Source organism: Coregonus lavaretus (genome assembly GCF_964263955.1).
Source record: "Coregonus lavaretus genome assembly, chromosome: 17".
NCBI lineage: Eukaryota > Metazoa > Chordata > Actinopteri > Salmoniformes > Salmonidae > Coregonus > Coregonus lavaretus.
Window position 1 is genome coordinate 31349925 of NC_140004.1, and position 27960 is coordinate 31377884.

The 27960-nt window shown below is 48.9% G+C and overlaps 1 protein-coding gene across 2 annotated transcripts; it reads left to right on the top strand.

Moving 5' to 3' along the window:
• The first annotated feature begins 37 nt into the window (after positions 1–37).
• On the top strand, positions 38–27717 carry kat6a (K(lysine) acetyltransferase 6A). 2 transcript variants are annotated; one of them, XM_084180967.1, is made up of 16 exons: positions 38–910; positions 13629–13737; positions 14067–14182; positions 14448–14529; positions 14914–15028; positions 15887–16233; positions 16478–16590; positions 17558–17673; positions 17821–17962; positions 18831–18992; positions 19452–19545; positions 20036–20267; positions 20503–20683; positions 20783–21484; positions 21590–21857; positions 22035–27717. In XM_084180967.1, the coding sequence occupies exons 1-16, from the start codon at positions 236–238 to the stop codon at positions 25334–25336; spliced, it is 6756 nt and encodes a 2251-aa protein (XP_084037093.1). In that variant the 5' UTR covers positions 38–235; the 3' UTR covers positions 25337–27717. The 2 variants fall into 2 exon arrangements, with proteins under 2 accessions (XP_084037093.1, XP_084037094.1); XM_084180968.1 differs by having other exon boundaries at positions 15887–16224.
• The last annotated feature ends 243 nt before the right edge of the window (positions 27718–27960 follow it).

The window sequence follows — 27960 nt, forward strand, 5'->3', positions numbered from 1 at the left end:
TGGGGGGGTTGGCGGGGGGGGGCCTATGCTATGGTGAGCTGTTCCCTGCCGTGCTGCTCAGGACCAGGCTCTGAGGGACGCTCTGTGCGGCCCCGGGACAAAGGATAGTCTTCGGACAGAGGGGCTAGGAGGAGGAGGAGGCGGCGTAGGCCGCGGGACTCTTACCCTTTGCCCGCTACGGGCGTGTTTGTGTGTGTGTGTGTGTGTGTCGTCATTGCGACCTCCAGCCGCAGTCATGGTGAAGCTGGCCAACCCGATGTACACCACCTGGATCCTGGAGGCCATCAAGAAGGTGAAGAAGCAGAAGCAGCGGCCGTCGGAGGAGAGGATATGCAACGCTGTGTCCATGTCCCACGGGCTGGACCGCAAGACTGTACTGGAACAGCTGGAGCTCAGTGTCAAGGATGGAACCATCCTCAAAGTCTCTAACAAGGGGCTCAACTCCTACAAGGATCCAGAGAACCCCGGCCGCCTGGCCTTCCCCAAGCCCCGCCTGGGCAGCGGTGGTGGGGGAGGAGTAGGAGGAGGGGGTGGTCATCATGGGCATGTGGGCCACGGCGGGAGCCACCATCGCTCTGGGAAGAAACCAGGGCTGGACTGGAACAAGCTGATCAAGCGTTCCCTGGAGGGGCTCCATGAGCCAGGGGGCTCCACCCTAAAGAGTGTTGAGCGCTTCCTCAAATGCCAGGGGGACGTGGCGGCCTACCTGTCTGGCAGCGGCTCCATGGGGCCTGGGCTGTTCCACCAGCAGCTGAGGGTGGCACTAAAGCGGGCGTGTGCCCACGGCAGGGTGGCCAAGAACGGGCCGCTCTTCCACCTCATCAGCCGCAGCTCCCAGTTGGACGGGACGGGCACCGTGGCGCTCGACTCCCTGCCACCTGTCCGCCTGCTGCCACACGAGAAGGACAAGGTAAGCCACACACCATACCATACATGCACCTACATTCTCTTTCTCAAATATAAACACAATGTAATGTCTCTGTAAACCTACAGTGTAAGTGTAAAGGGTTAACTGTTAAAAGAGCAATCCGTAATTTCTTTGTCTCCTGTGGCAGTGGAAAGAATAATAAGTGGTAATTAATTACATTTCTATAGCGCTTTTTATTAAAATCTCAAAGTGCTTCAAAAGCAAAAAAAACAAACAAGCGATACATCATGAGTAGCCTAGCCATAGTTAGGTCAACCAATAGAGGCCAAGTCTTTGAGTGCATGCATGCTCTAAAGATGGAGAGGGACAGTTCATGGCTTGATCAGAGGAAGGTAGTCAGGCAGATGGTTGAAGTCTAGTGACGATCATGTAGAAGTAAACAAACAATGAAGGCTGAAGGCAGCACACGACCACCACACAATCAATGTTAGCAGAGCTAGAATGATCTTTTGAAAAGTGTTTTCCCATGTGGTTGTAGGGCTGCCAGGGAAGACGTAATGCCAAAAAGGGAACTTTATCACATGCAATTAGTAGACAGGTCGGACAGCCATGCATTAGAGTTTGGCAAGCCACAATGTCAAACCTTGAACTGAGTTTCATTTTGAACCAGTCCGTGCACAGTATACAAACAAAATCCCTCTCACTCCTTCCAGGGCATTAACTTACACATTTATTGCATAGTGTGGTTTGATTGATAATGTCTTTGTTGGAGTGAGTGTTGTCAAATGCAGGGCTCTACAGTGCAACCATTATACTCGCATATGCAACTAAATATTTTGCTGTGTGAATTGACATTATTCGGCAGCGCGTCTAGAAAAATTAAGTATTCTAGCTTTAATATGTAAAATATTTTTCCTTGTGTTCCTAAATGTTTGTGTCTGCCTGCATTTTTCAACTTAGGTGCACACGCGTTCCTTGTAAAAAAAAAAAAGGTCAGTGTAGAGCACTTAAATGGTTTAATCATTTTCAAGATTGGCTTGTGAATATAAGCAGGGGACGTAGCTGACAAAGAGATCTAAGCTGTGTTGCATGTCTTTGTGTGATTTACATGACTGACCTAAAGCAACACGTTTTAGCCAAATTGGCCTTTGACCAGCAGACAGACAGTTGGAGAGCTGTGAAAGAGAAACCCTAGGTAGAACAGGTCAGTCCACAGGTCAGAGTAGCACCATGGGGGAGACGACCAGCGTAGCATCGCTGTGGCAGTCAGTGTGTCCATTTGACCCGTGTGTGTGTTCGGAGCCCTGGCTTGGGGACAGAGTACCAGGGTTTTCAGTGTCTCTTTCAGGGTGCCGGGTCTGGGTGTAGTGGTGGTGTGTACTCCAGGAGGCAGCAGGGTGAGCGGAGCGCTGTACCAAGCGGTGAGCTTAGTGCTCTGTGGGCAGCTGCCAAGGGCAAGTGCTGCTCTCCAGCCCTCTGTCTCAGGCCTGCAGTAGGAGGAGAAAGAGAGGAAAAAGAAGAAGGAGGAGGAGGAGAGGGAAGAGTCACGTGGCGCCCAGTGAGTGTCCTGCCAGGACGAGAGAGAGACTGGTGACCAGCTGCAGGGCTGCTCCCTGTCGGGAGATGGGAGGAAGGGAGGTGATGGGAGGATGGGATGGGGGGAGAGAGAGAAAGAGAGAGAGATCCTTCCAGCCAGACTGTTGTGACTGGGTGAGTAGTACATCTCTACTCTACTCTTCTCTGCCGTACAAGGGGGCTTGTCTTGTGAGGCTTTCCATTCATACTGCAGGGATGTGTCCCAAATGTCACCCTATTCCCTACATAGTGCACTACTTTTGATCAGAGACCTAAGGGCCCTGGTCAAAAGTAGTGCACTATATAGGGAATAGGGTGCCATTTGGGACATACACTAGGATAAGCACTGCTGAGTGGTGGGAGCAGCCAGGAGTCACATGCTTGCCTGGCTGGCTGACTGACTGACCGGCTGGAGGGTTGGGTATGTAGGCTAACACACTACTGGCCCAGATGGCCACCACTTAAAGGGATAATCCACCCCCAGAAATAAAAAATATGAAACTACTGTCATTTGGTGAAAGCCTATGTTCAGTGGGTAAAATAAAAACATTCCCCATGATTTAACTTTTATGTGGTCCATATGTAAAATCAGGAAGTCGAGTAGGAATGCATCATAGCTACTGTACATGGTTCTCCTCACTGGAGATAGGGGATAACACACTATCACATTTCATAATGCTTTTAAAACAATTACCTGCGCTCCAGATCACCAAATCAGCCAATAGATGGTATGGGCATACTAGTCTAGAACACATCCATTTAAATCGTCATGACAAAGTATATATTTTGCTTAGATGTGCTCAATCTAAACAGTGTACCCAATGATTAAATTCAGTTTCTCTTTCAAATACCATCTCGCAATGCGTCTTGTGGGCCATTGTTGCCATAGCAATGTACTCTGCACTCTGGGCAGAGAGGAACTGCAAGTTGAACTTGGTGAGACTCTTAAATTTATAGTGCAGTTTGTTTAGGAGATTTTACAGGTAGCTAGCTACTGTACTTCACATGCTGATATTGACTTTGGTATTATTGTGTGTAGCTACGTTTGTTGGTAGCTGCCATTGCATTAGCGATTTTGTAGTCGACTTGAGCTGCAACCGATTTCCACAACGATTTTCACATGAACCTTGTTCTAACTACAAAATGAAACATTTGTTCACCAAAAATATTGTTTTCACATATTAGTGTTAGTGATGGGGGGGGGGAATCGATACAGTTTTAAATAAGTATTCAGACCCTTTATTCAGTACTTTGTTGAAGCACCTTTGGCAGCGGTTACGGCCTTGAGTCTTCTTCGGTATGACGCTACAATACGCTTGGCACACCTGTATTTGGGGAGTTTCTCCCATTCCTCTCTGCAGATCCTCTCAAGCTATGTCAGGTTGGATGGGGAGTGTCGCTGCACAGCTATTTTCAGGTCTCTCCAGAGATGTTAGATCGGGTTCAAGTCCGGGCTCTGTCTGGGCCACTCAAGGACATTCAGAAACTTGTCCCGAAGCCACTCCTGCGTTGTCTTGGCTGTGTGCTTAGGGTCGTTGTCCTGTTGGAAGGTGAACCTTTGCCCCAGTCTGAGGTCCTCTGCGCTCTGGAGCAGGTTTTCATCAAGGATCTCTCTGTACTTTTCTCTGTTTATCTTTCCCTCGATCCTGACTAGTCTCCCAGTCCCTGCTGCTGAAAAACATCCCCACAGCATGATGCTGCCACCACCATGCTTCACCGTAGGGATGGTGCCAGGTTTCATCCAGACGTGACGCTTGGCATTCAGGCCAAAGAGTTCAGTCTTGATTTCATCAGACCAGAGAATGTTGTTTCTCATGGTCTGAGAGTCCTTTAGGTGCCTTTTGGCAAACTCCAAGCGGGCTGTCATGTGCCTTTTTACTGAGGAGTGGCTTCCCTCTGGCCACTTTATCATAAAGGCTTGATTTGGTGGAGTGCTGCAAAGATGGTTGTCCTTCTGGAAGGTTCTCCCATCTCCACAGAGGAACTGGAGCTCTGTCAGAGTGACCATCGGGTTCTTGGTCACCTCCCTGACCAAGGCCCTTCTCCCCCAATTGCTCAGTTTGGCAGGGCGGCCAGCTCTAGCAAGAGTCTTGGTGGTTCCAAACATCTTCCAGTTAAGAATGATGGAGGCTACGGTTTTCTTGGAGATCTTCAATGCTGTAGACATTTTTTGGTACCCGTCCCCAGATCTGTGCCTCGGCACAATGCAAAGGGTCTGAATACTTACGTAAATAAGGTATTTATGTTTTGTATTTTTCATACATTTGCAAACATTTCTAAACCTGTTTTCGCTATGTCATTATGGGGTATTGTGTGTAGATTGATGAGGATTTTTTATTTAATCCATTTAAGAATAAGGCTGTAACGTAACAATATGTGGAAAAAGGAATGGGTCTCAATACTTTCCAAATGCACTGTACAAACGACATCACACAAACGTCAACTACATCACACCTGCCCAGACCCACGGCGCCTGCATCTCTCTCCGCCACATGGCCTCAAACTGCACCATTTTGTTTCTCTCCGTTGCCCACGCAATTTCAACATTTAGATAATAAAGCATTTGAACTTTTCGTTGTGTTAACGACAGTGGATTGGTTGATTTTCAAGTTAAGTATACGTTTTGTCAAGATGATTGATGAAAACAGTGTCTCACTGCACCCCCATATGCCATGTCTTAGAATATGCAGACAGACGGATTAAAAGTACATTTACATTGTAATACTTCTGACAGCCAACTTTTATAACTCGGCCCAGCACTTTTATTTCCATGACTGATCAAAACTAATTTTCTCATGGCTTTCTTGGCCTTCTGCAGCAAACATATGGTGAGCAATATGTTTGGAACATCGAATCTCAATAAAATCACAGTATCGAAAGCTCAATACATATAGAATGGTGAGAATCGCAATACATATTGTATTGGCACCTAAGTATCGTGATAATATCATATCGTGAGGTCCCTGGCAATTCCCAGTCCTAATTAGTGTTATTTAACATTGTTAATCGTAGGAATTAGTGGTGTGAATTATCCTTTTAAGACGGTGATCCCTCTTTGACTTAGTTCAATGCCGTTCATAGTGAGTAAACAGGCTCATTCGTAGTAGTGTAGTGGTGTTCATTTGTTGTTTGGAGGCGTTGCATGGTGAACTCTGGGTGTACTGCTACTAAAGCAGCTTCCTTGCTGGCTGGGAGTTATTTGAATGTTTCTCTTTGGCATTCAGGCAACCTCCAGACCAGACAACTCTGTTCCTCTTATGCTGCTATTTGCAGTATTAAAGTAGCTGCCTCACCATGTCTCTGCCATAGAGCCTCTCTCAGCCTCCTGTCCTCTAGCAAGCCCCACTGTGTTTATGTGTGTGTGTGTGTGTGACTGGTGGGGTGTGACGCTCACGCTTCCCTCTTCCCTCTCTCTCTCTCTCTCTCACTCAGGCGAAGGCTCATCAGTGCCATATTGGCTTCATGATTGCTAGTGGTTGTGATTTAGAAAGGGAGCGGTGGGTGAGGGGAGAGGTGGAAGGGGAGGGGGGGGGAAAAAGCAAAACAAATGGACAAGCACCGGCTTTGACCCCATTGCAGGGGAGATTTGTGTACTCGACACCGAATGACTGTGTCACACAGCTCCATTCAAACATTACTGCAGACCCACTCTCTCCCCCTAACAGGGGGTCACTACTGGGCCATATTGGGGGAGGCAAGGGGGGTGTGGAGTCATACAAGGGTCACAGATGTATAGATAGCAAACCTCATTGCTTTTCCTGAGCTTTTTCCTGAGCTGAGCCACCCGGAGCCAGCCGTAGTTATGAGCCTAGTGGGCCATTAGGAGGCTAGGGGATGGGGACGGGGATAGGATGGGTATTGTTGTGGCGTCGGGGAGGTGAGGTGAAGAGCGATCGTGGCCCTGTGCTTGCCCTTTTCACAGCAGCTGGACCCGGGTGAAGCAGAGTTCTCCTCACTGATGTTGCTGTGTCAGGGGAGGGATGTGAGAAAATATTAGCAACTGAACTGCTTGGATTGGGGTGACCGTGTAGTGTTCTCACTGACCTGATTAGTTCTGTTCAGTGTTCTAGCAGGTTGGTTGTCTGCTTATGAATGAGTTGTAGGCCTAATTGGAACCTAATTGTATTTTTATCCCGGTCACTTTCAAACCGTAATGGCATACGCATGTACCGCTCACCCTGTGTAGGCTAGTTACTGAAACTTCTCACATAGATATTAGCTCCCCCTCGCCTTTTAGCTAACATTACAACCCTCTAGTGTTTTTTTTTTTTTTTTATCTGCTAAGTAAAGGCATAATAATAATAATAATAATAATATGCCATTTAGCAGACGCTTTTATCCAAAGCGACTTACAGTCATGCGTGCATACATTTTTTCTTTTTGACTGCACTGATGATGCAGTGGTGGGGGAGACTGCACTGATGATGCAGTGGTGGGGGAGACTGCACTGCATCATCAGTGCAGTCTCCCCCACCACTGCATCATCAGTGCAGTCTCCCCCACCACTGCATCATCAGTGCAGTCTCCCCCACCACTGCATCATCAGTGCAGTCTCCCCCACCACTGCATCATCAGTGCAGTCTCCCCCACCACTGCATCATCAGTGCAGTCTCCCCCACCACTGCATCATCTGCTCTGTGTGTGTCTGCAGTGTCTCTGTGACCGTAGAGAGGCGCTGGCCAGGTTAGAGAGGTGTCTGGACGGAGGAGTGAGACATTTATCTCAGTAGTGGACAGTGGACACCACTGGGGTCCAGAGAGAGGGCCATATCCCAGAGTCATGATGACAATGTCTTTGAAGCCCGTTGAGTATCAGGTTTGCAGTAGAGAGAGCAGATATCTGTTAGCAGTCTGCTAAACCAATGGATCAAGTAGGGTTTAGGAAAGTATTGACGGACAATACAGGGCTGATTATTTGTTAGTAGACTAAACCATCTTATAGTGAAGTGTGGAGTCTGGGAAAGTTCAGGTAGATTTGAATTGGTGGCAGCTATTGTTTACATTTAACCCAATGCATCACCTGGAGTCATTAGATAGGAGACATCATTTGAATTTGCTTCTACTCTGTGCTCAAAGGCCTCGTCCATTGACCTATACTTCACTCAGGTTATGGACGTATTCAGCCTACGCTTGGCCTTTTAAATAGGGCTGTATTGTGAACAGGTTGTTAATGTTGGTGTGTCACTAATGAAATCTAACAGAGCTCATATTTCACTGGCCAGGTGTTCCCATTTGCCCTAGTGACACCAGAGGTGTATGAGTCACACACACACCACACACGAGACATAGACAGTATCTGGACAGTAGTCTGGTGGATTGCCATTATCAGGCTGACTGGGGTTAAGGTGGCTACGGAGGGAGAGAGTGATGAAAATGATTGTTGGCGTAGAATGACTGCAGGGCTATGTAGAACCATAACCCAGCAAATGGGGCCAATGTGTTCTCCATCTGGGAAGTCTTTAGCTGGCACACACACAGCCAACTTGTACCTTTTTGATATAGTGATTACTGATTCAGCCTTGTTACCTCTTTAACCTCCCTACTGTACGATGCTTCACTGCTTCTAACAGCTAGACCGGCAGGAAGCACGTCTATTTGAACTGAAACCCCAACGCATGTAATAATACGGTCATTTAGGTAATGCTATTATACAAATGGATTTAAAGCCAGTAATACAGCTATTCAGGATATGTGGTCCACTGGCCCATACAGGAGTCAAACCCACTGCTCGGGTGTTCCGAACACCATTCTCCAACCATTTGAGCCATCGGAAGATGTATATCTAGCTCCACCCCCTATGTTAAGTCATCCACTCCCACTCCATATTCCTGCTATGGCCTGGAGGTCATGTGTTTTGTGTGTGTTCCTCGTGACGAAAGTGTGCGAGCGGCCGAGCGTGTGCTGCGGAGCGAGCGGCCTGTAACGGTGATCAATGAGGTTGTGGTGAGGGGGCTGGGTCTGTATTGGGGAGGGGGGGGGGCAGCCCAGCGCTGCCTGGTGGTTGGATGGTAAAATGGGTTTCACATGTTAATGAGAACCTTGACTTGAGAGGAGACAAGGACAACAGGGCATCTTTTCCCTCTTTCTCTCTCCCTCTCTCTTTCTCTCTCTCCCTCTCTCTTTCTCTCTCTCTCCCTCTCTCTCCCTGTCCCTCTCTTTCTCTCTCTTATCCTATTTCCCCCCCTCCTTACATCCTTATCCTTTCGTCCTCTTCATTGTTCTCTCTTTCATTCTCCTCCTCTGTCCTCTCTCATTCACTTGTCCCTTCTCTATTACACCCAGTGCCATTGCAAATGGACAAGGAGAAACAAGGCCACTCTCACAGCGCGTCTCTCAGCTAGTGTATTGTACACCAGCGATTCTCAACTGGTGGGTCGCGTCCCAAATTTGGGTCGCAGGAGGTTTTGAATGGTTCGCGATTTATCTTAAACATCTAAAACCAGGTAGAAAGTGTGTAGAAATGATAATGAACCTATATTTTTTATATTTCATGGAGTTTTAAAAAACATCTTCAATCACAGTATTTTCAATATAGAATTATTAGCAGCGCTATTTAGCGGATTTGGTTGATTTTGTGGTCTCAAACCAGTGAGCTTAACATTCTGCATCAACAATATTGGCAAAATGAAATTATTGACAATGAAAATGGTGGGACTGTTGTTCCCTTATCATATAATTGGTACATTTACTATCAATACAGCATTAAACATAGTTTTTCAGATTGCATTTTGGCAACAAAAAAAAATCGCAATGCGAATATTGGATCGCAACTGAGACAACCTATTTCAAGGTACCGTAGCATGAGCTAGTGTATCTTTCATAATGGGACGTGGAAAATCTAGGCCTGTGCTATAAATCCTTATTAACTAGGCTCTGTTTTTGCTCAAGTGTTGGCCTTAGTAAGACAGAGGGCTAGATGTCAGGACAGAGTAGGGATAGGGTTACTCTCCCTCTCTGTCTCCATTTAAAGGGCCTGAGCCCTCTCTCTAACCTGAAGGACATGTTTTGGTCTGGACTCTGTCTGTTCAAGCATGTAGAGATTACGCTGCTGTTGTGTTGACATGGTGAGATGAGTTATAGGTGTGTCTATGTTGTGACTAACGTTTCCTGCTTTCTTATTTAGTGTGTACATAGTAGCATACAGGTCAACAACACATTTGTGGGAATCCTGGACTAGAATGTCACCGTCTGCCAACCACGTGACTGACTCACCAGTCAGTAAGTTTATGCCTAATGAAGTAGAAAATACTATCTCTTGAGGGAAATGTATGGCTAACCTTACAGAAGGTTAGGGCGGTAGGTAGCCTAGCAGTTAGATAGTTGGGCCATTAACCGAAAGATCGTTGGGTCGAATACCCGAGCCGACAAGGTAAAAAATCAGTATGTGTCCTTGAGCAAGGCACTTCACCCTAATTTGCTCCAGGGGCGCTGTACTACTATAAAAACAACCCTGTAAAACAACACATTTCACTGCACCTATCTGGTGTATGTGACCATAAAAAAAGTTTGGCTTTTAAAAAAGAAGGCATGCCTCCATGAGGAATATCAGGGACATGTATTCCATTTCTCCCACACACATTGTCTTGGAAATTGATTTAGCTCTTTAGTGTCAGTAATTGAGTCATATCACAAATGAAACCCCACACTGTAATGTGTATGTATGAAACCTGATGACTGTGCTCTGCCTGCGCTAGCTGCTCGAGTGTGGAGAGAGCATGCGAGTGAGTGAGCACACACACAGGGAAACTTCCACTGGGAGGGAAGGTGTTAACTGGCAGGAATGATTGAGGTGTTGGTCTCTGGGAGGCTGCACAAAGGACTGCTGCCTTATTTTCCCTCCTTCTCTTTTCCTATTTCTTTTCTTCTCTATTTTCTCTCTCTCTCTCTCCCCCCTCTCGCTTTCTCCCCCATCTCTCGCTCTCTCCCCATCTCTCGCTTTCTCCCCCATCTCTCGCTTTCTCCCCCCCCCCCTCTGTCTCTAGCTCTCTCTGTGTCTCAATGTGAGGTGTCCCTGCATGCAAGCAGGAGCCTGAGTAAGAGGGAAATGAACCCAATAAATCAAGCTCTTCAGCCTGTCTCTTCTCCTCTCTCCCCTGCTTGGACCTGCTTCTTCCCTCCCTGCGTGGAGCTATGTGCAGTCAGCCAGGAATGTCTTTGCACCTGCCCCAGCCCCTAGCCCCCAGCCTTATCCTACCCAGCAGGGTTTCCGTTAGTAAAATTTGGCGCCAGACCACGTGACTGGCAATATTTTAATTTACCGGACAGTTGAGAAATTTACCGGACATCCATATGCATTGGGTGCGTACCGCATTAGGGCGTCCACCCACGGTGCTCAAAATGACATTTAGATTATTGTAATTCATCTTAACAAATATAAATTTGCCTGTAAAGTTGTAGTAAAATACAGTAGAACGATGTTCTTATACCAACATGACAGGTTGTATTCATTCCTGCTATAAATCATAAATTAATATTTACATTAACATTTAAAAAAAGAAGAAAAAAAACATTTAGCCTTGAACAAGTTGCCTACACAGTAATAAAACACAACTTCAAAATATATTTGTATAATATAATTTGCGAACGACCTGTCCTATAGGCTATTTGTATGAATATTTTAATTAATAAATAACAAAACACAGATGTTTTCATATACAATCGAGGCCTCTCTAATTTAATTTAGCCCGGGCATTAACATTTTAATTAGCCTAATAACAAAACATGGCTGTCTACGAACACCAGGGCCGGCCCGCCCCACTTCCCATTCCCGCTGCCATTCAGCACCACAGCAGTGGAAAGAGGCCACAAAATGAAGAAATGATAAAACTGGTGTTGGACAATCAAATTCAATATGTAAATAAACTATTCGTTAAGGCTGGTTCATTGAGAGAAAGCTTATTTTTACAATGCTCCTGTGAAAGGAGGCCTGTGTCATGCATTTATGAAAGCACTTTTTACACTTTTTTTCTCTACTGGATGATGTTAATAAATATTATGTTTATTGTAATTTGAACTATCGTGGGGTCGTGACTCGCGTCATGTGATAATGGCTTATTGATAACTCTGTTTCCTACTATAGGCAGTTGGCTGCCTAGTGATTGCAACATTGTAACTCTCTGACATGAATAGTTTTCAACGATGTGTCGTTTCCAAGTGCTACGGAATAAGCTCAACTGAAATGCACCAATTGTGCATGATACACATTATTACTCTACTCTAGTCTATCCATTACAAATCTTTATACTATACATGACACGGGCTGCATATGTTGATCTTGCTTAGGGCGGCAGCGGAACTTCTAAGACCGGGCCTGACGAACACAATAATATGCCTCTAATTTGCTTGAGTTTGCGGCAGACCTTGACCTGCTCAAAGTGAGCCGCTGCTGTTGGGAAGTCAAAATGGTCCAACTCCTTGGAGCAGCTTGAGATGTGCATCAGCCTCGTTACTTTGTCCTCAAGAAGGCGCAATCTTGAGGCCGTCTTTTACTATGTTTTGTAGAAAGAATCCCCTCTTGGCGGGCGCACTGGAAACGGGGATAATCAACATAATCTTTGCCAATTTTGCCCAGTCGGCGTACACTCACTTGTCTTTTGCTTGAGTCAAAATAGAAAGAGACACGCGACAGTAATTTCCCAGCAGCTTGAGGATGTATTAGCCTATGAAATATATTTACGTTGGAGCACATCAACTTTTTCCATCAATGAATAAAATGCATTATTATCCAAATGATATTTTGGGGAGGGAAATTTGGCCTTCACCCCTTCGCCACAGCCCCCTACCCCAGCACCCTACCCTAGACCCAACCCTTTCCGCCAGCCCTATATCCTAACCCCGACCCCAGTCCAGGCTCCCTACCTCCCAGCCCCCTGGGCTTTAGTCATCAGCCTCCCTCCACCACTGACTACTCCCTTGGGCTCCAAGGCTCCAGGTACATTGAAGGAGAACCATCCCATCCCTCTTCCTGTTTCTATCCCCTCTGTATGTGCAGGGAAGACAATTGTGTGTGACTCACTCTGTGTAGCTGCCCTGTGTCTGTTGATATGAATGTGTGAGGATGTGTGTGTGTGTGTGTGTCTCTCAGAGAAAGGGTCCTGGGTGGCTCTCCTCTTCTCCCGCTCATGCTGAATGATTTATGGCATCCCAGAAGCACATGTCAGATTGCGTGCTACAGTATAAGCATCAAAACAGAACATGGCCTTTAGTGGCTCTCACACTTAGGGCTGGGACGATACCAGTATTACAATATTTTTTTCCATGTCAGAAATGAAATCACGAAGCAGACCTTACTCTTTGGTCCTTTTAAAAACCTGCTGTATATAAAATATTGTGTGCTATAGTTTTGAAAATAAATACATGTGACTCTGGATGACAACATAATGGTGTTTCCAACATTAGGGCTGTTTTCCTAAAGAAGTTGAATCTGCTTCGTGTTTTGTTTCCTTGCCACAATACTAACAAGTAACGCGATACTGGTGGTATCGTCCCGGCCCTACTCACACTGCACAGCGCAGTGCTGCTCTGCTCTGGAAATTAAATGGGAATGTTAAGCAGCCATCCAAGCTGAGTCAAGGGAGGGACGGTTCATTCAGGTCATGCGATATGCTCTAGTATCAGATCTGATCTGATCAAGCAGTCAGTCAGGAGCAGAACCAAGACCTCTGGGTACTGTAGTAACTATTACCTATGTTGGAGTTGGAGTGCTGATCTAGGATCAGGTCCCCCGTGTCCGTTCATTATAATCTAAAAGGCTAAACTGATCCTAGGTCCTCAGTCTTACTCTGAGACACTTTATGAATAATATGGGCCCTGATCTTCTGTAGTATAGGCAGGCTCTCATCATCATCATCATAGCCTTTAATGGTCATCTGTTAGATCACAACATCCTCACCAGGGAAGAGTCTGCTGCCTCTGCCATTCACTTAATCTCACTGACAAATTTACTGTATTCAATTCCTGTCTGATTGAACTGTAACTGTTGTCTCTGTGGCTGGTTCAAACCTTCTCACAGCAGGCTCATTGACCATGATCTGAATGTGGACACAACGATGCTCTTGTTGTTTTTTTACCCCTCTGTCTGGTACAATGGATCAGTTGAATGGAGCTGTTAATAAGTGACTCTCCCTCTGTGTCCCTCTTCGCTCGCTCGCTCGCTCTCTCTCGCTCTCCCTCTCTCTATCTCTCAGCCTGTGGCAGAGCCCATCCCTATCTGCAGCTTCTGCCTGGGCACCAAGGAGTCGAACCGAGACAAGAAGCCAGAGGAGCTCATCTCCTGTGCAGACTGTGGCAACAGCGGTGAGTCGCACAGTGGCAGCACAGTTTCTATACGCTGAGACGTCAAGGCTGCGTTGCCTGCTACTTCTGCCTGCACCTTGTTCTATTGGACTTGTCTTAGGTTTCATTTGAATACTAGGTTATTTGTTTTGATTTGTCAAACTAAAGTTATAATGTGACAGGTTGATTTGTTAGTTCTCGTAGATGTCTGAATTTGTCAGTTTGTTGTCATGGTTGATTTTGGATCTATATGGCTTTTTGAGTGGCACTTTTTTCTATTGTGAGGTGGTGTTGTCATTTGGTTGTCTGGATTGTGAGTGTGTGTGACGCTGTTGATCTGTGTCCCCTAGGCCACCCCTCCTGTCTAAAGTTCTCACCAGAGCTCACTGTACGAGTCAAAGCTCTGTGGTGGCAGTGCATCGAATGCAAGACCTGCAGCAACTGTCAAGATCAAGGCAAAAACGCGGTGAGTGTTTGTCTCTGTGTATCTCTGTGTCAGCCAGTGTGCCTGCCTGTACTTCAGCTCAGTACGTAGGAATCAGATCTGTTGTTTTTCAACAAACATAACTATTTTAGACAGCTGCTGCAGATAGTTATCTCTTTCTCCTCAGACCTGCCAAGTACAGTTCTGGTTGGAGGGAAATATGCAAATGGTGGAAATGTCAACTATGTAAACTTGACGGCAGGGAGTGACCAAACGTTTACTGATGTCTGTGTGTGTGTGCGTGCAGGAGAACATGTTGTTCTGTGACTCCTGTGACCGGGGTTTCCACATGGAGTGCTGTGACCCCCCACTGATGCGGATGCCAAAAGGTAACCCCCGCTCCACTACTTCTCCTCTCTCCCTCTCCTACCCCTGACCCTCCTAATGTACCCAATAAAATCCACTTAAACATACACTGTCCTGGGAAATACCTGCCTCTGTGCAGTAAATGGATCCACTGTACATCTAAACGACTATGGCCATGAGGTAATTGAGAACAAATGACAAAGCTCCGAAGGACCACAAACCAAGAAGAGACCTCTTTCCCCCAGTGTAATGAAATGGATCTTTATTGTGGTTCTAATGCTGGTGGTACTGTGTAGTGCATGTCAGTGAATGGTGGTAGAACTGAAGAAGCGATTTCAGGCCAGCTAAGCTAATACACTCCTCTGATCTCTTCTGCTCTGATCTGTTCTGTTCTGCTCTCCCACCAGGCATGTGGATCTGTCAGATCTGTCAGCCCAGGAAAAAGGGAAGAAAGCTCTTGCATGAAAAGGCAGCACAAATCAAACGGCGCTACAACGCACCACTGGGACGACCCAAGAACAGGTTGGTAACAACATGGAGAGAGCGGCTGCTTGGCAGCATCGTCTGGGAGCTAGCAGCTCAGCACGGCACGGTGCTAGACCTGTAAAACACAGTGGGTCACTTCAGATCAGCCCCACTAGAGTTTCACTGGCCAGTCAGACTATTTCTAATGACTACAGACTGTTTTTAATGACTGCCTATTAGGATAAAAATACCAGAGTTTCATGCCATAAATTACGCTTCTTTGGAGCATAGAATCTAGCTATAGAATCTAGCTCTAAGGTGCAGGGTTATGCTTAGAGGCTGCTGCCCAATATACATAGACATGGAATCACTGGCCACTTTAAAAATGGAACACTAGTCTCTCTAATAATGTTTACATATTTTTGCTTTACTCATCTCATATGTATATACTGTATTCTATTCTACTGTATTTTAGTCAAAGCCACTCTGACATTCCTCATCCTAATATTCCATTCTTTTACTTTTAGGTTGTGTGTATTGTTGTGAATTGTTAGATATACTGCACTGTTGGATTTAGAAACACAAGCATTTCGCTACACCCTCAATAACATCTGCTAAACATGTGTATGTGACAAATAACATTTGATTTGATTTGAAACTCACTGATCAACCAAATGGAGCTGTTTAATGTGGGGAGTGGGGGACCTAGCCTTGATGTCTTTTGTTGACACTACTTGATCATTGGAAACACAAATGCCAATCTGTACAAACTATTGTTAATTTATCTGTTTTGTTTTGGCTGTCTTCAGTGGCTCTTGTTGCTATGTAAATTGCTTCCAAATAACCAGGCCTTAGTCTATATAGTGTGTTGCTATTAGCTGGTGGGTGTCTGAATAATCCCATCTCCCGTTGCAGACCGGGCAGGCCATTCAAGAAGCTGCGAGGGCCGGGTGGGCGTGGCAGGCGGAAGGGGGGCCGTCGCTCGCAGGGCTCCTCCTCACCGCACTCGTCGTCCAGCTCGTCCTGCGAGGGTTACCCTGGCGACGACCGGCTGCTGTTCTCCCTGCGGGAGGACTCGTCGGAGCAGGGCGGCCTTCGCTTCAACAAGAAGACCAAGGGCCTGATTGACGCCCTCACAAAGTTCTTCACGCCCTCGCCCGACGGACGCAAGGCCCAGCACGAGGTGGACTATTCCCAGCAATACCGCATCCGCAAGAAGGCCATACGCAAGGGAGAGGGGGACGACAGGACAGGTGAGGAGGGTAGGCTGAATAATGCATTGAATACTGAGGGTGAACGAGAGGCTGTAGTGGCTGTATTTGTATCAGTCAAAAGCTGCACTTCATACTATGTCCTTCAGACAGACTCAACACCTGCATAGTGGTTGTTGGTCTTTGAGAACTGGCCCACTGGCCACACAGTCAGAACCTTCAAATGTGAATGTACTGTCCCCTTTCTCTAAGTGTCCCACTGACTACTGTCCTCCTCTGTCTCTGTCCTCCACAGATAATCAGGACAGTAGTGACTGGCGTGAGGACGAGGACAAGCTGCCAGGACACGAGAACCTGACGGAGAAAGATGTGGAACTCTTCAGGCACATCCAGGAGCTGGCACTACAGGTAACCACGAAGACTGAGACAAAGAAAGAAAGTGTTTGTCTCTGTGTGTGTGTGTGTGAGGGGGGCACTGTGGTTCAGTGCGTTGTCGGAGCAGAGCTGATCTATCTGTGTCTATTCTGTTGCAATCCCTCACTGGCACAGACAGAGCAGAGCTTCAGATCACTGCCATATATCACAGGAGAAACACTCTATGCCAACGCTGGGTTTTATGCTTGTCTTGACATTTTGTCACTGAGTTTTCTCTAGTCTTGGTCAGTAGGAGAATAGGAAAGGCTGGTGAAAAGTAGAGGTACAAGCACAGCGTTTGATGGTTTCCTGTTGCCTTGTGGTTTGTTTACAATTACAGTGTAGACTAGACACATTGTTGAACTGCTTGTGTTCCTCTGAGAGTTGATCCTCTCCTCTCACGGCAGTCAGTGAAAAAAATTAAACTCAGATCTGACTCTGTAGGCAGGGGTGAGGGGCCTTAGGTGTGTGTGTTTCGGAGTGTGTGGTTACCAGCGCATGTCAACAGAACCCAATGGCAGATGCCTAGAGTTTCCACTCAAGACAGACCAGAGAGCTGATAATAATCATGTAAGCAGGCGTCAGGGTGCCAGCTGCACAGGAGCCGGTGTGTGTGTGTGTGCGCTTGTTTGTTTTACTGTGCCTGTGTGGGTGTGCCTTGGTGTGTGTATGTCTTTCTGTCACTGAGTGTGTGTGTGTGTATGGTGTGTTTGAGTGCCGGTGCGTGCCAGGCCTTAGTGTGTGTGTCGGGCATACCGTGCTGGGTTAGGCAGGGGTCAGTCAGAGGCCCAGTAATCCCTGGTGTGTAATCTCAGTCTGATCCAGGTTATTTTCTTAATTCCCTGTTGGAAAACATGGCCTTCACTTTATACTGGAGCTACAAACCTGAACCCCCCTTCTCTTCTCTCGCTCTGTCTCTCTCTCTGTCTGTCTATCTATCTGTCTGTCTGTCTGTGTGCAGAAAGTGGGGGTGACCGGCCCTCCAGATCCCCAAATGCGCTGCCCGTCTGTCATCGAGTTTGGCAAGTTTGAGATCCAGACTTGGTACTCCTCTCCGTACCCACAAGAGTACAGCAGGTAAACAAACGCAAACATTTCACACGCTCCACTCCGAGTCAGTCCACTGTTAGTTTATGTTTGTATAATTTATGTTAATGATTTAAAGTCAGTTTTGCTCTTGTCTGGTCCTCTTCAATTTTCCTCAATCTCCTCTCCCTGTCCCAGACTGCCTAAGCTCTACCTGTGTGAGTTCTGCCTGCGCTACATGAAGAGTCGCAGCATCCTCTTCCAGCACATGAGAAAGTGTGCCTGGTTCCACCCTCCAGCCAATGAGATCTACAGGAAGGATGGCGTCTCCGTGTTCGAGGTGAGACAGGCTGAGAGACAGAGGGATACAAACAGAGAAAGTTGGAAAGAGAGAGATAGAGAGAAGCAGACGGAGGCCACCGCCCTGCCACACCGCTCCTGCCACATCCTGTGCTCAGTGTCAGTGTCACAAAGACTCTCTGTGGACTGAAGGCTGAGAATTGAGAACCACTGCACCAGTAAGCTACATACTGTAAGCCTCAGAGGCTGCGTTTACACAGGCAGCCCAATTCTGATATTTATTTCACTAATTGGACTTTTGACCAATCAGATCGGCACTGAAAAATAACTGATGTGAAAAGATCTGATGTGATTGGTCAAAAGACCAATTAGTGGAAAAAAGATCAGAATTGGGCTGCCTGTGTAAACGCATCCTAATTGAGGGGCAGTCCGTCTGTCTGGTAGGATGGTGTCTGCAGCTCTGGTTTCACTGCCTCTGCAGCCCGTCCCGTCCTGACTCGTCCCTTCCTGTCCTCACTCAGCAGCAGAGTGGAATAGCTGGGATGTCTGGCTGTGTGCCAGGGAGCCTCTCTCTCTCCCAGCCAGGGACACCAGAGATGCCATGGCTCACATCATTGGCATTATGGTCTGAGACAACTCACCTCCTCCCATATCCCACATGTGTCTGTCTCATAGTTACTGATTTTAAGGTTCGGAAACAGGCTGAATGGTTCTGTCAAGACTGCCCTTTTGAACTTGGATCATTGTAGTCAAACTCATGTGTAATACTTGTATTTGTTATATTCAAATGCACGTTTGCCTCGGCAGCTTGGTGGTTGCTCTCTGTGCTCATGACGTGTAAATCAAATTCCTTTCGGGTTTTCATTCATTTAATTTATTCATGGTGTGTTTGTGTGTTGTTTTCACAGGTGGATGGGAACGTGAGCACAATCTACTGTCAGAACCTATGTCTGTTGGCCAAGCTGTTCCTGGACCACAAGACTCTGTACTACGACGTGGAGCCCTTCCTCTTCTATGTCCTCACACAGAACGACAGCAAGGGCTGCCACCTGGTGGGCTACTTCTCCAAGGTACATCTAACCACCAAATCATCCAAATTAACACATCTGTAAATAAGCACATCCGGTTAAACCCTAAAGTTGCCTTTACGGACAGATCTAGGATCAGCTTACCCTCCCTAAATCCTAACCTTAACCATTAGCGTGGAATTGCACAAAGCTGTCTTTAGATCAGTGTCTGGACGTACCTTCATTATGCTCTAGTGAATCCCTCAGTATGCAGAGAAACCTCTGCTGCTTTGATGCTCTGTCTCACCCCTGTCTGCCTGTACGGATGCAGGTGTTCTTATTAACATACAGACTGGCTGCCAAAACACAGCAATGATCTTCACACACACACACAGAGACTCCTACTGTGCTAGTACAGTCTTGCTCCGAGTACATTTCCATGCCTTTTCCCCCCTCATTGGAATCTTTCTCTCTCTCTCTCTCTCTCTCTCTCTCACACTCTCTCTCTCTTTCCCTCTCCAGGAGAAGCATTGTCAACAGAAGTACAACGTGTCCTGCATCATGATTCTTCCCCAGTACCAGCGCAAGGGCTACGGTCGCTTCCTCATCGACTTCAGTAAGGAGCTCCTCTCAGGCTCAGCTTTACCTCCGCTTCCCAGACCTCTTTGATGCTGTGCTGGTGGCTCTAAGCTGCTGTAGGGTTTTGGATCAATGCCAACAGAATAGCAGTCAATCCCATTGAATTGAACTAGCAATGCGTTGGGATCTGATTCAAAGTGGCTGTAATGTATAATGTCCGGTCCAATTCCTTGTTGAGTTGAAGAACTGAAACTGCATTGACCCCTTCCTACTCTGCTTAGCTGTTTGAATTGGATGCTTTAGAAGGTGGAGGTTATTTTGAGGGAGCTGAACCACTAACATGTAGTAGTAGAACAGGTTGTGGTAGAAATAGTAGCATTTATTTATAATGCACAGTCCGACTGAATTGTGTACACCAACAGTCATAGGCTAAATTGCCCACCAATGTAAATGCACCTTGTATATCCTACCGATTTACAATTGACCTTGTTCTCACCCCGCTCCCCTCTCTCTCCCTTCCCTTCCAGGCTACCTGCTGTCCAAGCAGGAGGGCCAGCCTGGCTCCCCAGAGAAGCCCCTGTCAGACCTGGGTCGTCTGTCCTACATGGCCTACTGGCGCAGTGTGGTGCTGGAGTGTCTCCATGAGGTCCGCGACCGCCAGCTCACCATCCGACGCCTCAGCAAGATCACTGGCATTTGCCCCCAGGACATCACCGCCACGCTGCACCACCTCAACATGCTGGAGCAGAGAGAGGAGCGGTGAGACATGCACACACAGAGGCATAATCAGGATGACAACACAAATTCAACGATGCAGAAATTAGCAACAGCATGCTGACTACAAGGCCATTGAAAGCTGATGAAACGATTCTACAGCATAGAACATGTCTGTTTGGCAGCCGTCATTTGTTCAGAGTAGTTCTTCCCTCCCTGTAGGGATAACTGAACTGTCTGAACACCACACTCTGACCTTCTCTGTCCCCCTGTCCTGTAGGCTAGTCCTGGTGCGTAAGGAGATGCTGGTTTCCACCCACATGGCTCGTCTCACCGCGAGGCCCCGGCTGCTAGAGGTGGACCCGGACTGTCTCCGCTGGACCCCCGTCATCGTCACCAACACCGTGGTGTCGGAGGAGGAGGAGGAGGAGGAGGAGGAGGGAGAGGACACCTGCAAGAAGGTGCAGACAATGATGCTTCAGTTTATTTTAGATTTCAGAAGAAAGACATAACAATGACTTGAATGGATTAGTGGTAAATGGAGTAATTTTTTTTTACAGATCAAGCCTAGCCACAAGGTGTCTCCACTCTCCTGGCTCGTCCGAGGAGAAGAGGGGGAAGAGGAGGAGGAGGAGGAGGAGATGATGATAAAGTGCTTCCCGGGGTTCCCAACCAGCCAAAGCTCTCCGGCCTCCTCCCCAGTCCACTGCCCCCCGCCCGTCCCCGAACACCGGTCCCCTCCCCCCGCCAACGGAGAGCGCAGGGGCAGGGGCCGCCCGCCGAAGAACTGGCCCTGGGGCAAGGTGAAGGACAGGCCACGGGCCGAGAGGAGGCTGGGACCGGGACGACCTCCAAAGATACGGGTGGAGGTGCAGGATGAGGACAGGGCTGAGGGCACTAAAGTCAGCCCCACCTCCGGCAGCAGCCCACCCTCCCTCTTCTCTTTAGACAGACAGCTGGCTGAGTCTACAGGCACCTTCAGGCCCCTAGAGATGCTTGGCAGGCACGCCACTGTCACACCCCCACGCAGCAGAGGGCGCCCTCCCAGGAAGAAGAAGGGCCCCAAGCGCAGGCTGAGTGAGGGTCCCGGGGAAGCCTTGCCCCAGCTGCCCCTGGCGCCCAGACTCAGCGACCCGCCTCCAGTCAGACGGAGCTGCTTCAGTGAAAGCAGCGAGGAAGAGGAGGAGGATGATGATGACGAGGAGAGGGGGGCTCACTCACCACCCATCCTCACAAAGCCCACCCTAGGGCTCAAATGCAAGGTGAGAGGAAAGGATAAGGATCTTCTTTTTTTTTCTTACCACTTACTGCTTGTTTACAAAATGTGTCTGCATTATATTTCAATAGCTTTTCCCATATCTCCCCAGAAGCCGTTGAGGAAGAGGCGCATGCGTCAGCGCAGCCATAGCCACGCTCACAGCAGCGTGGTGACAGAAACCATCTCTGAAACCACCGAGGTGCTGGACGAGCCCTTCGTAGACTCTGACTCTGAGAGGCCCATGCCCCGGCTGGAGGAGGAGAGCCCCCTGGGACACCCCCTGAGGTGCTACCCCCCGGCCCGCTCCGTCCTACGACACACAGAGACACCGCCCAAGAGAGCCCAACGAGCCAACCTCACAGAGTCAGAGGAGGATGGTGAGGCCACAGGAGTCCTTAGGGCTAACAGAGCAGTTATTTATATACCAAGGTGTTGGTGTATAGTAAATGTTGGAGCAGAGCTGTATGTTCGCTAGGCGTTGATATACAGTACTTGCTTGAGTAGATATGCATGTGTAACAATGGATTTCTCTCCCCTTCTCTGTTCTTGTACAGAACCCACTCCTGTTCTGAAGCCAGCGTCCTTCCTACGGAACCCAGAGCCCACGGCCTCAGCAGAGAGCCCGGCGGCCAACACGGAGGCCCCCATCAAGAAGAAGAAAGGCTGGCCCAAGGGCAAGCCCCGTAAGCCCATGCACTGGAAGAAACGGCCGGGCGGAGCCAAGCAGAACGCAGGGGACACCAGTCTGACCAACTCAGGGGACCCTCCACCCCCCAAGATCAAGATGAAGCCAGGCCGCAAGCCCCAGAGCTGGTACCTACAGCGGGCCCAGGAGGAGGCCAAGAGGCAGGAGGCAGAGAGACAGAGGCTGGGTCTGGGAGGGGGGCAGCAGCTAGACAAGCCCCCCCAGCAGCTAGAGGACCGAGCATGCAAGAGGGCCTCCAGAGCCGCAGCTACCGACAACGACAAACGCAAAGACTCTGATGAAGAGGATGACTACCTCCCCAAGCCCGTGGAGCAGAGAATCCCCAAGAGGCGGGGGAGACCTCCCAAAAACCCAGCCTTGCTACAACAACCCGTCCCAAAGCAGCCCACTGTCTCAGAGCCAGAAGAGGAGGAGGAGACAGAGAGGGGCTGGGTAGAGGACAAGCCCAGCCGCCAACCGTCCCGTTCCCTGCTCTCTCCGTCCTCTACCGGAGGCCCCAGGGCCCCCCAGCCCAGTAGGCCAGACACGGACAGAGTCATGGCTGACAGGGATGAGGAAGACGAGGAGAGGGAGGATGAAGAGTGTGCCATCCTGGACACCAGCAGTAGAAGGACGGCGGCCACGCCAGGCTCGGGCAGCAGACGCAGCGACGACCACGATGCAGACGATGAAGGAGACGGACACCTGGAGGACAAGAGTAACAGTAGCTGCAAAAAGAAGAAGAGCCAGGACTCAGAGGAGGAGGAGGAGGAGGAGGATGAAGACGACGAGGAAGAACCTGCCTCCCCCACCTGCTCTCCACCTGTCAAAGAGGAACCCCAGGGCGGGGAAGGTTTTTTAGACATGCAGGGCAGTGTGCAGGCCAGAGACTCCTACGTCAGCAAGCAGGAGGAGGACGAAGAGGCGGAGGAGCTGCAGGAGGTGAAGTGCCGGCCTCTGGACGCGGCACAGGACGAGAGAAGGCGGCGGGAGGCAGAGGAGTCAGCAGCAGCGGCCGCGGCGGTGGAGACGGTGACAGCCATCTCAGTCCCATCTGAGCCCCTGGAGCTGCAGCTGCTGCACCCCGAGGACAAGGCTGTCACGCTGCTGATGGAGCCCCAGCACCCACACCCTCAACCCAACCTGCACCCCGACTCCTTCAAGGAGGAGCTGAGCCACCACCACGGGTCCCACCACGGTCAGCATCACCACAGCAACGAGCTGGACCTGGAGACGGTGCAGGCGGTCCAGTCTCTGACCCAGGGAGAGGTCCAGGACGAGGAGCCAGAGAGCCACGGGGTCTCCCACGGAGCCTACCAGGACTGTGAAGAGACGCTGGCTGCCTGCCGCACCCTGCAGAGCTACAGCCACGCCGGGGAAGCAGAGGAGGAGGCTACACACCTGGCCCTGGTGGAGGAGTGTGGAGCCTCCCAACACAGCAGCCCCCTGCCCCACACCAACCCCCCCATGCCCCCGTTACCCAGCCAGTCAGTCCATTCCATCAACAGCCCAGCAGGCATGATGGAGTCTGGGCTGGGGCAGCAAAGAGGGGGCACACCAGGCCCTACTGGGGGAACAGGGGCAACGGGAGGAGGAGGAGGAGGGGGGTACACCCAGATTACTCCTGAGCACCCCAGTTCCTTGTCGGCCCCGTCCCAGCAGAACATGGAGACCAGTCCCATGATGGACGTTCCGTCGGTGTCGGACCACTCCCAGCAGGTGGTGGACAGTGGCTTCAGCGACCTGGGCAGCATCGAGAGCACCACAGAGAACTACGACAATCCCAGCAGCTACGACTCCACCATGGGTGGCGGGGGCAACGGGGGAGGGAACAATGGCGGTAACCATGCAGTGGTGACTGCGGCCGCCTCTTCCTCGTCGTCGACGGGCTCCTCCTCTTCCTCCAGCTCGGCCACACCCTCCTCACAGGGCAACAGCTGCTCTTTCATCCCTGCGCCCGGCCTCACGTCTTCCAGCGGCACAGTGACATCACAACTCGCCATGGGCAGCTGCAGTCTCATCCAACAAACTGGACCAGGGCCCAATAACGGGCCGGGTGGCAACAACAGCGTTCCCCCACCGCCACCCCGTCCCCCGTCTGCCAACAACCACCAAGGCATCAAGTCCCCTCAGAGCTGTGTGATCGAGAGGTCGCCCAGCGCCAGCCAGCAGTCCCAGAAAAAGGTGCAGCATCAGCCCCCTCAGCAGCAGCAGCAGGCTCCCCACCCCCTGCCCTCGGCCCCTCCAACCCCCCACCCGTCCCAGCAGCAGCAACCTCTGTCCCAGTGCAGTATGGGGAATGGCTTTGGCTCCACGCCTATGATCATGGAGATCCCTGAGAGTGCCTCCCAGGGAGGGGGCCGCAGCCTGTACGAGCGGATGGGCCAGGACTTTGGTGCAGGGGGTTACCCCCAGCCCTCGGCCACGTTCAGCCTGGCTAAGCTGCAGCAGCTCACCAACACCATCATGGACCCCCACGCCATGCCCTACTCTCACTCGGCCTCCGTCACATCCTACGCCACCAGTGTTTCTCTGTCTAACCCCGGTCTGGCCCAGCTCTCCCCCTCCCCACACCCTCCCTTAGCCCAGGGCCAGGCCACCATGACCCCACCTCCCCAACTGAGCTCTGGCTCCATGAACCTGGGCTCGCTGCAGTGCAACATGCCCACCAGCAACATCGGCCTTCCTCCCCCGCCCCACACCCAGCGGCTGCAGGGCCAGATGGCCACAGTGAAGGGCCACATCTCCATCCGCTCCAAGGCCCAGCTGGCCCCCGCTCCCTCCCCGCACCAGCAGCAGTTGTACAGCCGCAGCTCTGGGGCCGTGGCCATGCAAGGCTCGCCCCGCACCCTGGCCGTACAGCGTGGCATGATGCCCAACCTCATGCCCACGCCAGCCAGCTACAACACCATGAACATGAACCAGCTCAACGCCATGTCGGCCGGCTACCGCATGCCACAGCCCATGATGAACAGCGGTTACCACGGGAACCCCCCTTACATGAACCAGCCCGCCCAGTACCCCATGCAGATGCAGATGGGCATGATGGGGGGACAGGGGTACCCACAGCAGCCTATGCAGCCCAATCACCACGGCAACATGATGTACACGGGCCCCACCCACCACAGCTACGCCGGCGTCCCCAAACAGTCGCCTTACATGAGCAGATGAGCAGAGCGTGGAAGAACAACACCGCAGCTCTAGAGAGACAGAGATGGGAGGAACACTCTCCAACCTGACCTGACACTCGCTGATGGAGGGAGGGACTCTGCTGTTGCCTCTCTTTACTGAATGACTTACTGTTGTATCCACCCTCTCCAAAGCCAGAACGAGCGAGCGCAAAGGGAGAGCGTGAGGAGAGAGAGGGAGGACTATGTTTTCCTGTTTTGTATGTTGTCATTTTGTTCCGTTCAGTTGGACTCATTTCCCCCCAAGCTGGCTGTGTAGGGAGTGAGCTGGCAGAGCTGGGGCGATACATAACGTCTAAATGGTCCTCTGGTACTGTATGGCAGACTGCTCTAGTCTAGTCAGACCTAAACGACATGCTCCTCTTTGGCACAGTTTCTACGCTAACGGAAGGCTCCTCTCCACTGTTTACCTGGCAGAGTGGAGGAGGTGGAAGAGGAAGATGGGCTGAGAGATGGACTTTGGAGGACCTTACATTGTCAAAACTGAGAAAGGGAAAAACAAAAAGTGGTTAACTAAATATATGAAACCATGCACACAATCTTTTAATTGACATAGGAAGCCTTACATTTAAAAAAAGAGACGATGATTAGAATTGTAGATGGACTCTTGTTTTTGTTTTTTTTATATAATTTTGAGTACTTTCGTTTTGTTTTTATTTTGACAGCCGTTGAAAGTAACTTGTGCAGTCCAACCTTTCTATGCTTTGGTCTTTATGTGGCATACTGGAATGGTGGTTCACCCTCTAGCTCCAATACATACTCTCTCACACACACGCTCAAGTGCACACACACTCCATTGCCTCTTTGTGAGCCGTGGCATTTCAGTCTCAGATATGGGGCCCCAGTGGAGCACAACATAGTAACAAGTGTCTGGAGGGTCTTCCTGGTAGGGCGGTGTGTATCAGGCCAGAACAGAAGAATACAGTGATGGAGGAGAGACGAGGGGTCACTGTCCATTAGTATGTCCATAAATAAATAAACAAACCAGTAGTGTCCTCAGCATCACCCACGGGATGCTGTAGCTGTTTGTTCTGAAATGTTTAGATGTAAATATTCTGGTACTTCCTGTTGATTCACAGCACAGTCCGTCAGTCTCCCCTCTGTGGCAGGCTGAAGACATTGCAGCATTCGCACATTTTTCATCACACTCCACAGAAAGCTATTATTAGGCCTTTTTACCCATTAGGCCTTGTACGTCTGTCAGCCCCATGCAGTTTACCTTCTATGGAATAAATAAATACACAGAGATTTGAGGTCGAACTCACTGCTTTAAGGAACATCAGCTGTTGCATATCAGCTGAGCCGCTTCGTTAAGTGTTAGTGACAGGCATCCTCTCAGAAGGGTGTTTTCTGTTAAAACAAGTTAATATGTGCAAGTCTACAGTGCACTCCCATTGACTAGTAGAGATGTCTGAGCTCTATGGACCGTCAGCATCCGGAGAGGTGGCCAATGCCAAATACTGTGCATTGTGTACGCCCACCACACACGCAGACATCTGGATGGTTACTGTGTTAGGTTGGGGAGGGTGGAGGAGGAATTTACCCAGTTGTCTCAGTGTTCCAGTATTCAAAGTCAAAATGAGGATACTTTTCTTAGACCTGACGTTTCATATATTATTTGTGTGTATTGTTTTTAGTTTGTTCGTTTTATTTTCTCTGAATTTTCTCAGACTGGGCAGCTTTCTTTTATGACACAAGCTGACTCTTTTTGACTTTAGAACCTATTGTAGGGAATGTTTTTTCTATAATATAAAAAAGAAATTCTGACGTTGATATTGGTACTGTCATTTTTTTCACTTCAGTTTCAGGAAAAAAAAACAATACATATTTTTTAGCTCGACTCTTGAGGTAATATTATTAAGAAATTCAAAACTAAAAAAAAAAATACCACTCACTTTTAGTGAATTTAAGATGCCTTTAACCTCTCCATTCCACTCATCTAGAGTTTTCTATCTTTGTCTAGTATATTAATGCTATTTTAAAACAAAAGGAAAAAACAAATATCTAAAGGTCACTTAGCCGTTCTTTTGTTTGGATTTTTTTGTGTGTGAATAGGACGACTTCCTTACATTTTAAGAGGCATGTAAAAATGAGCTCAGTATATTTGTCTGTTTATATCGCTTCCCTTTTTGTATCCTTTGTAATTGTACATGGTGCGTTGTAAGCTAAGAGAGAGCGCAAGATATAGAGAGGAGGGGCGGGCTGGGTGCCCTGTGAAGGTTGATAGTGCCCGGCTGCCTCAGTCTCTCTTCTTTGTCCCTGTATGTATTTCCATTTATTAGTTTTTTTTTCTTTCTTAGCAAGTACTTTCAAAGAACTCTGTACATTTTAACATAAAACAAAAATAAATTATGTTGAGCCATTTATGTTGTCATGGTATTTCATGGATCTCTTGTTCTGACTCCTGCCGATTAAAAAAAATTGCTGCTCCTTTGCAGTGATAATATTTTCGCACTTTATTTAGAAACTCATTATGCTTACATTATTTGTGCTTCTTTGCAGATAAAAAGCCTGTAAAGATTGCTATGCGAAGCGGGCTCACAGTGCATTCGGAAAATATTCAGACCCCTTTTTCCATATTTTGTTACGTTGCAGCCTTATTCTAAA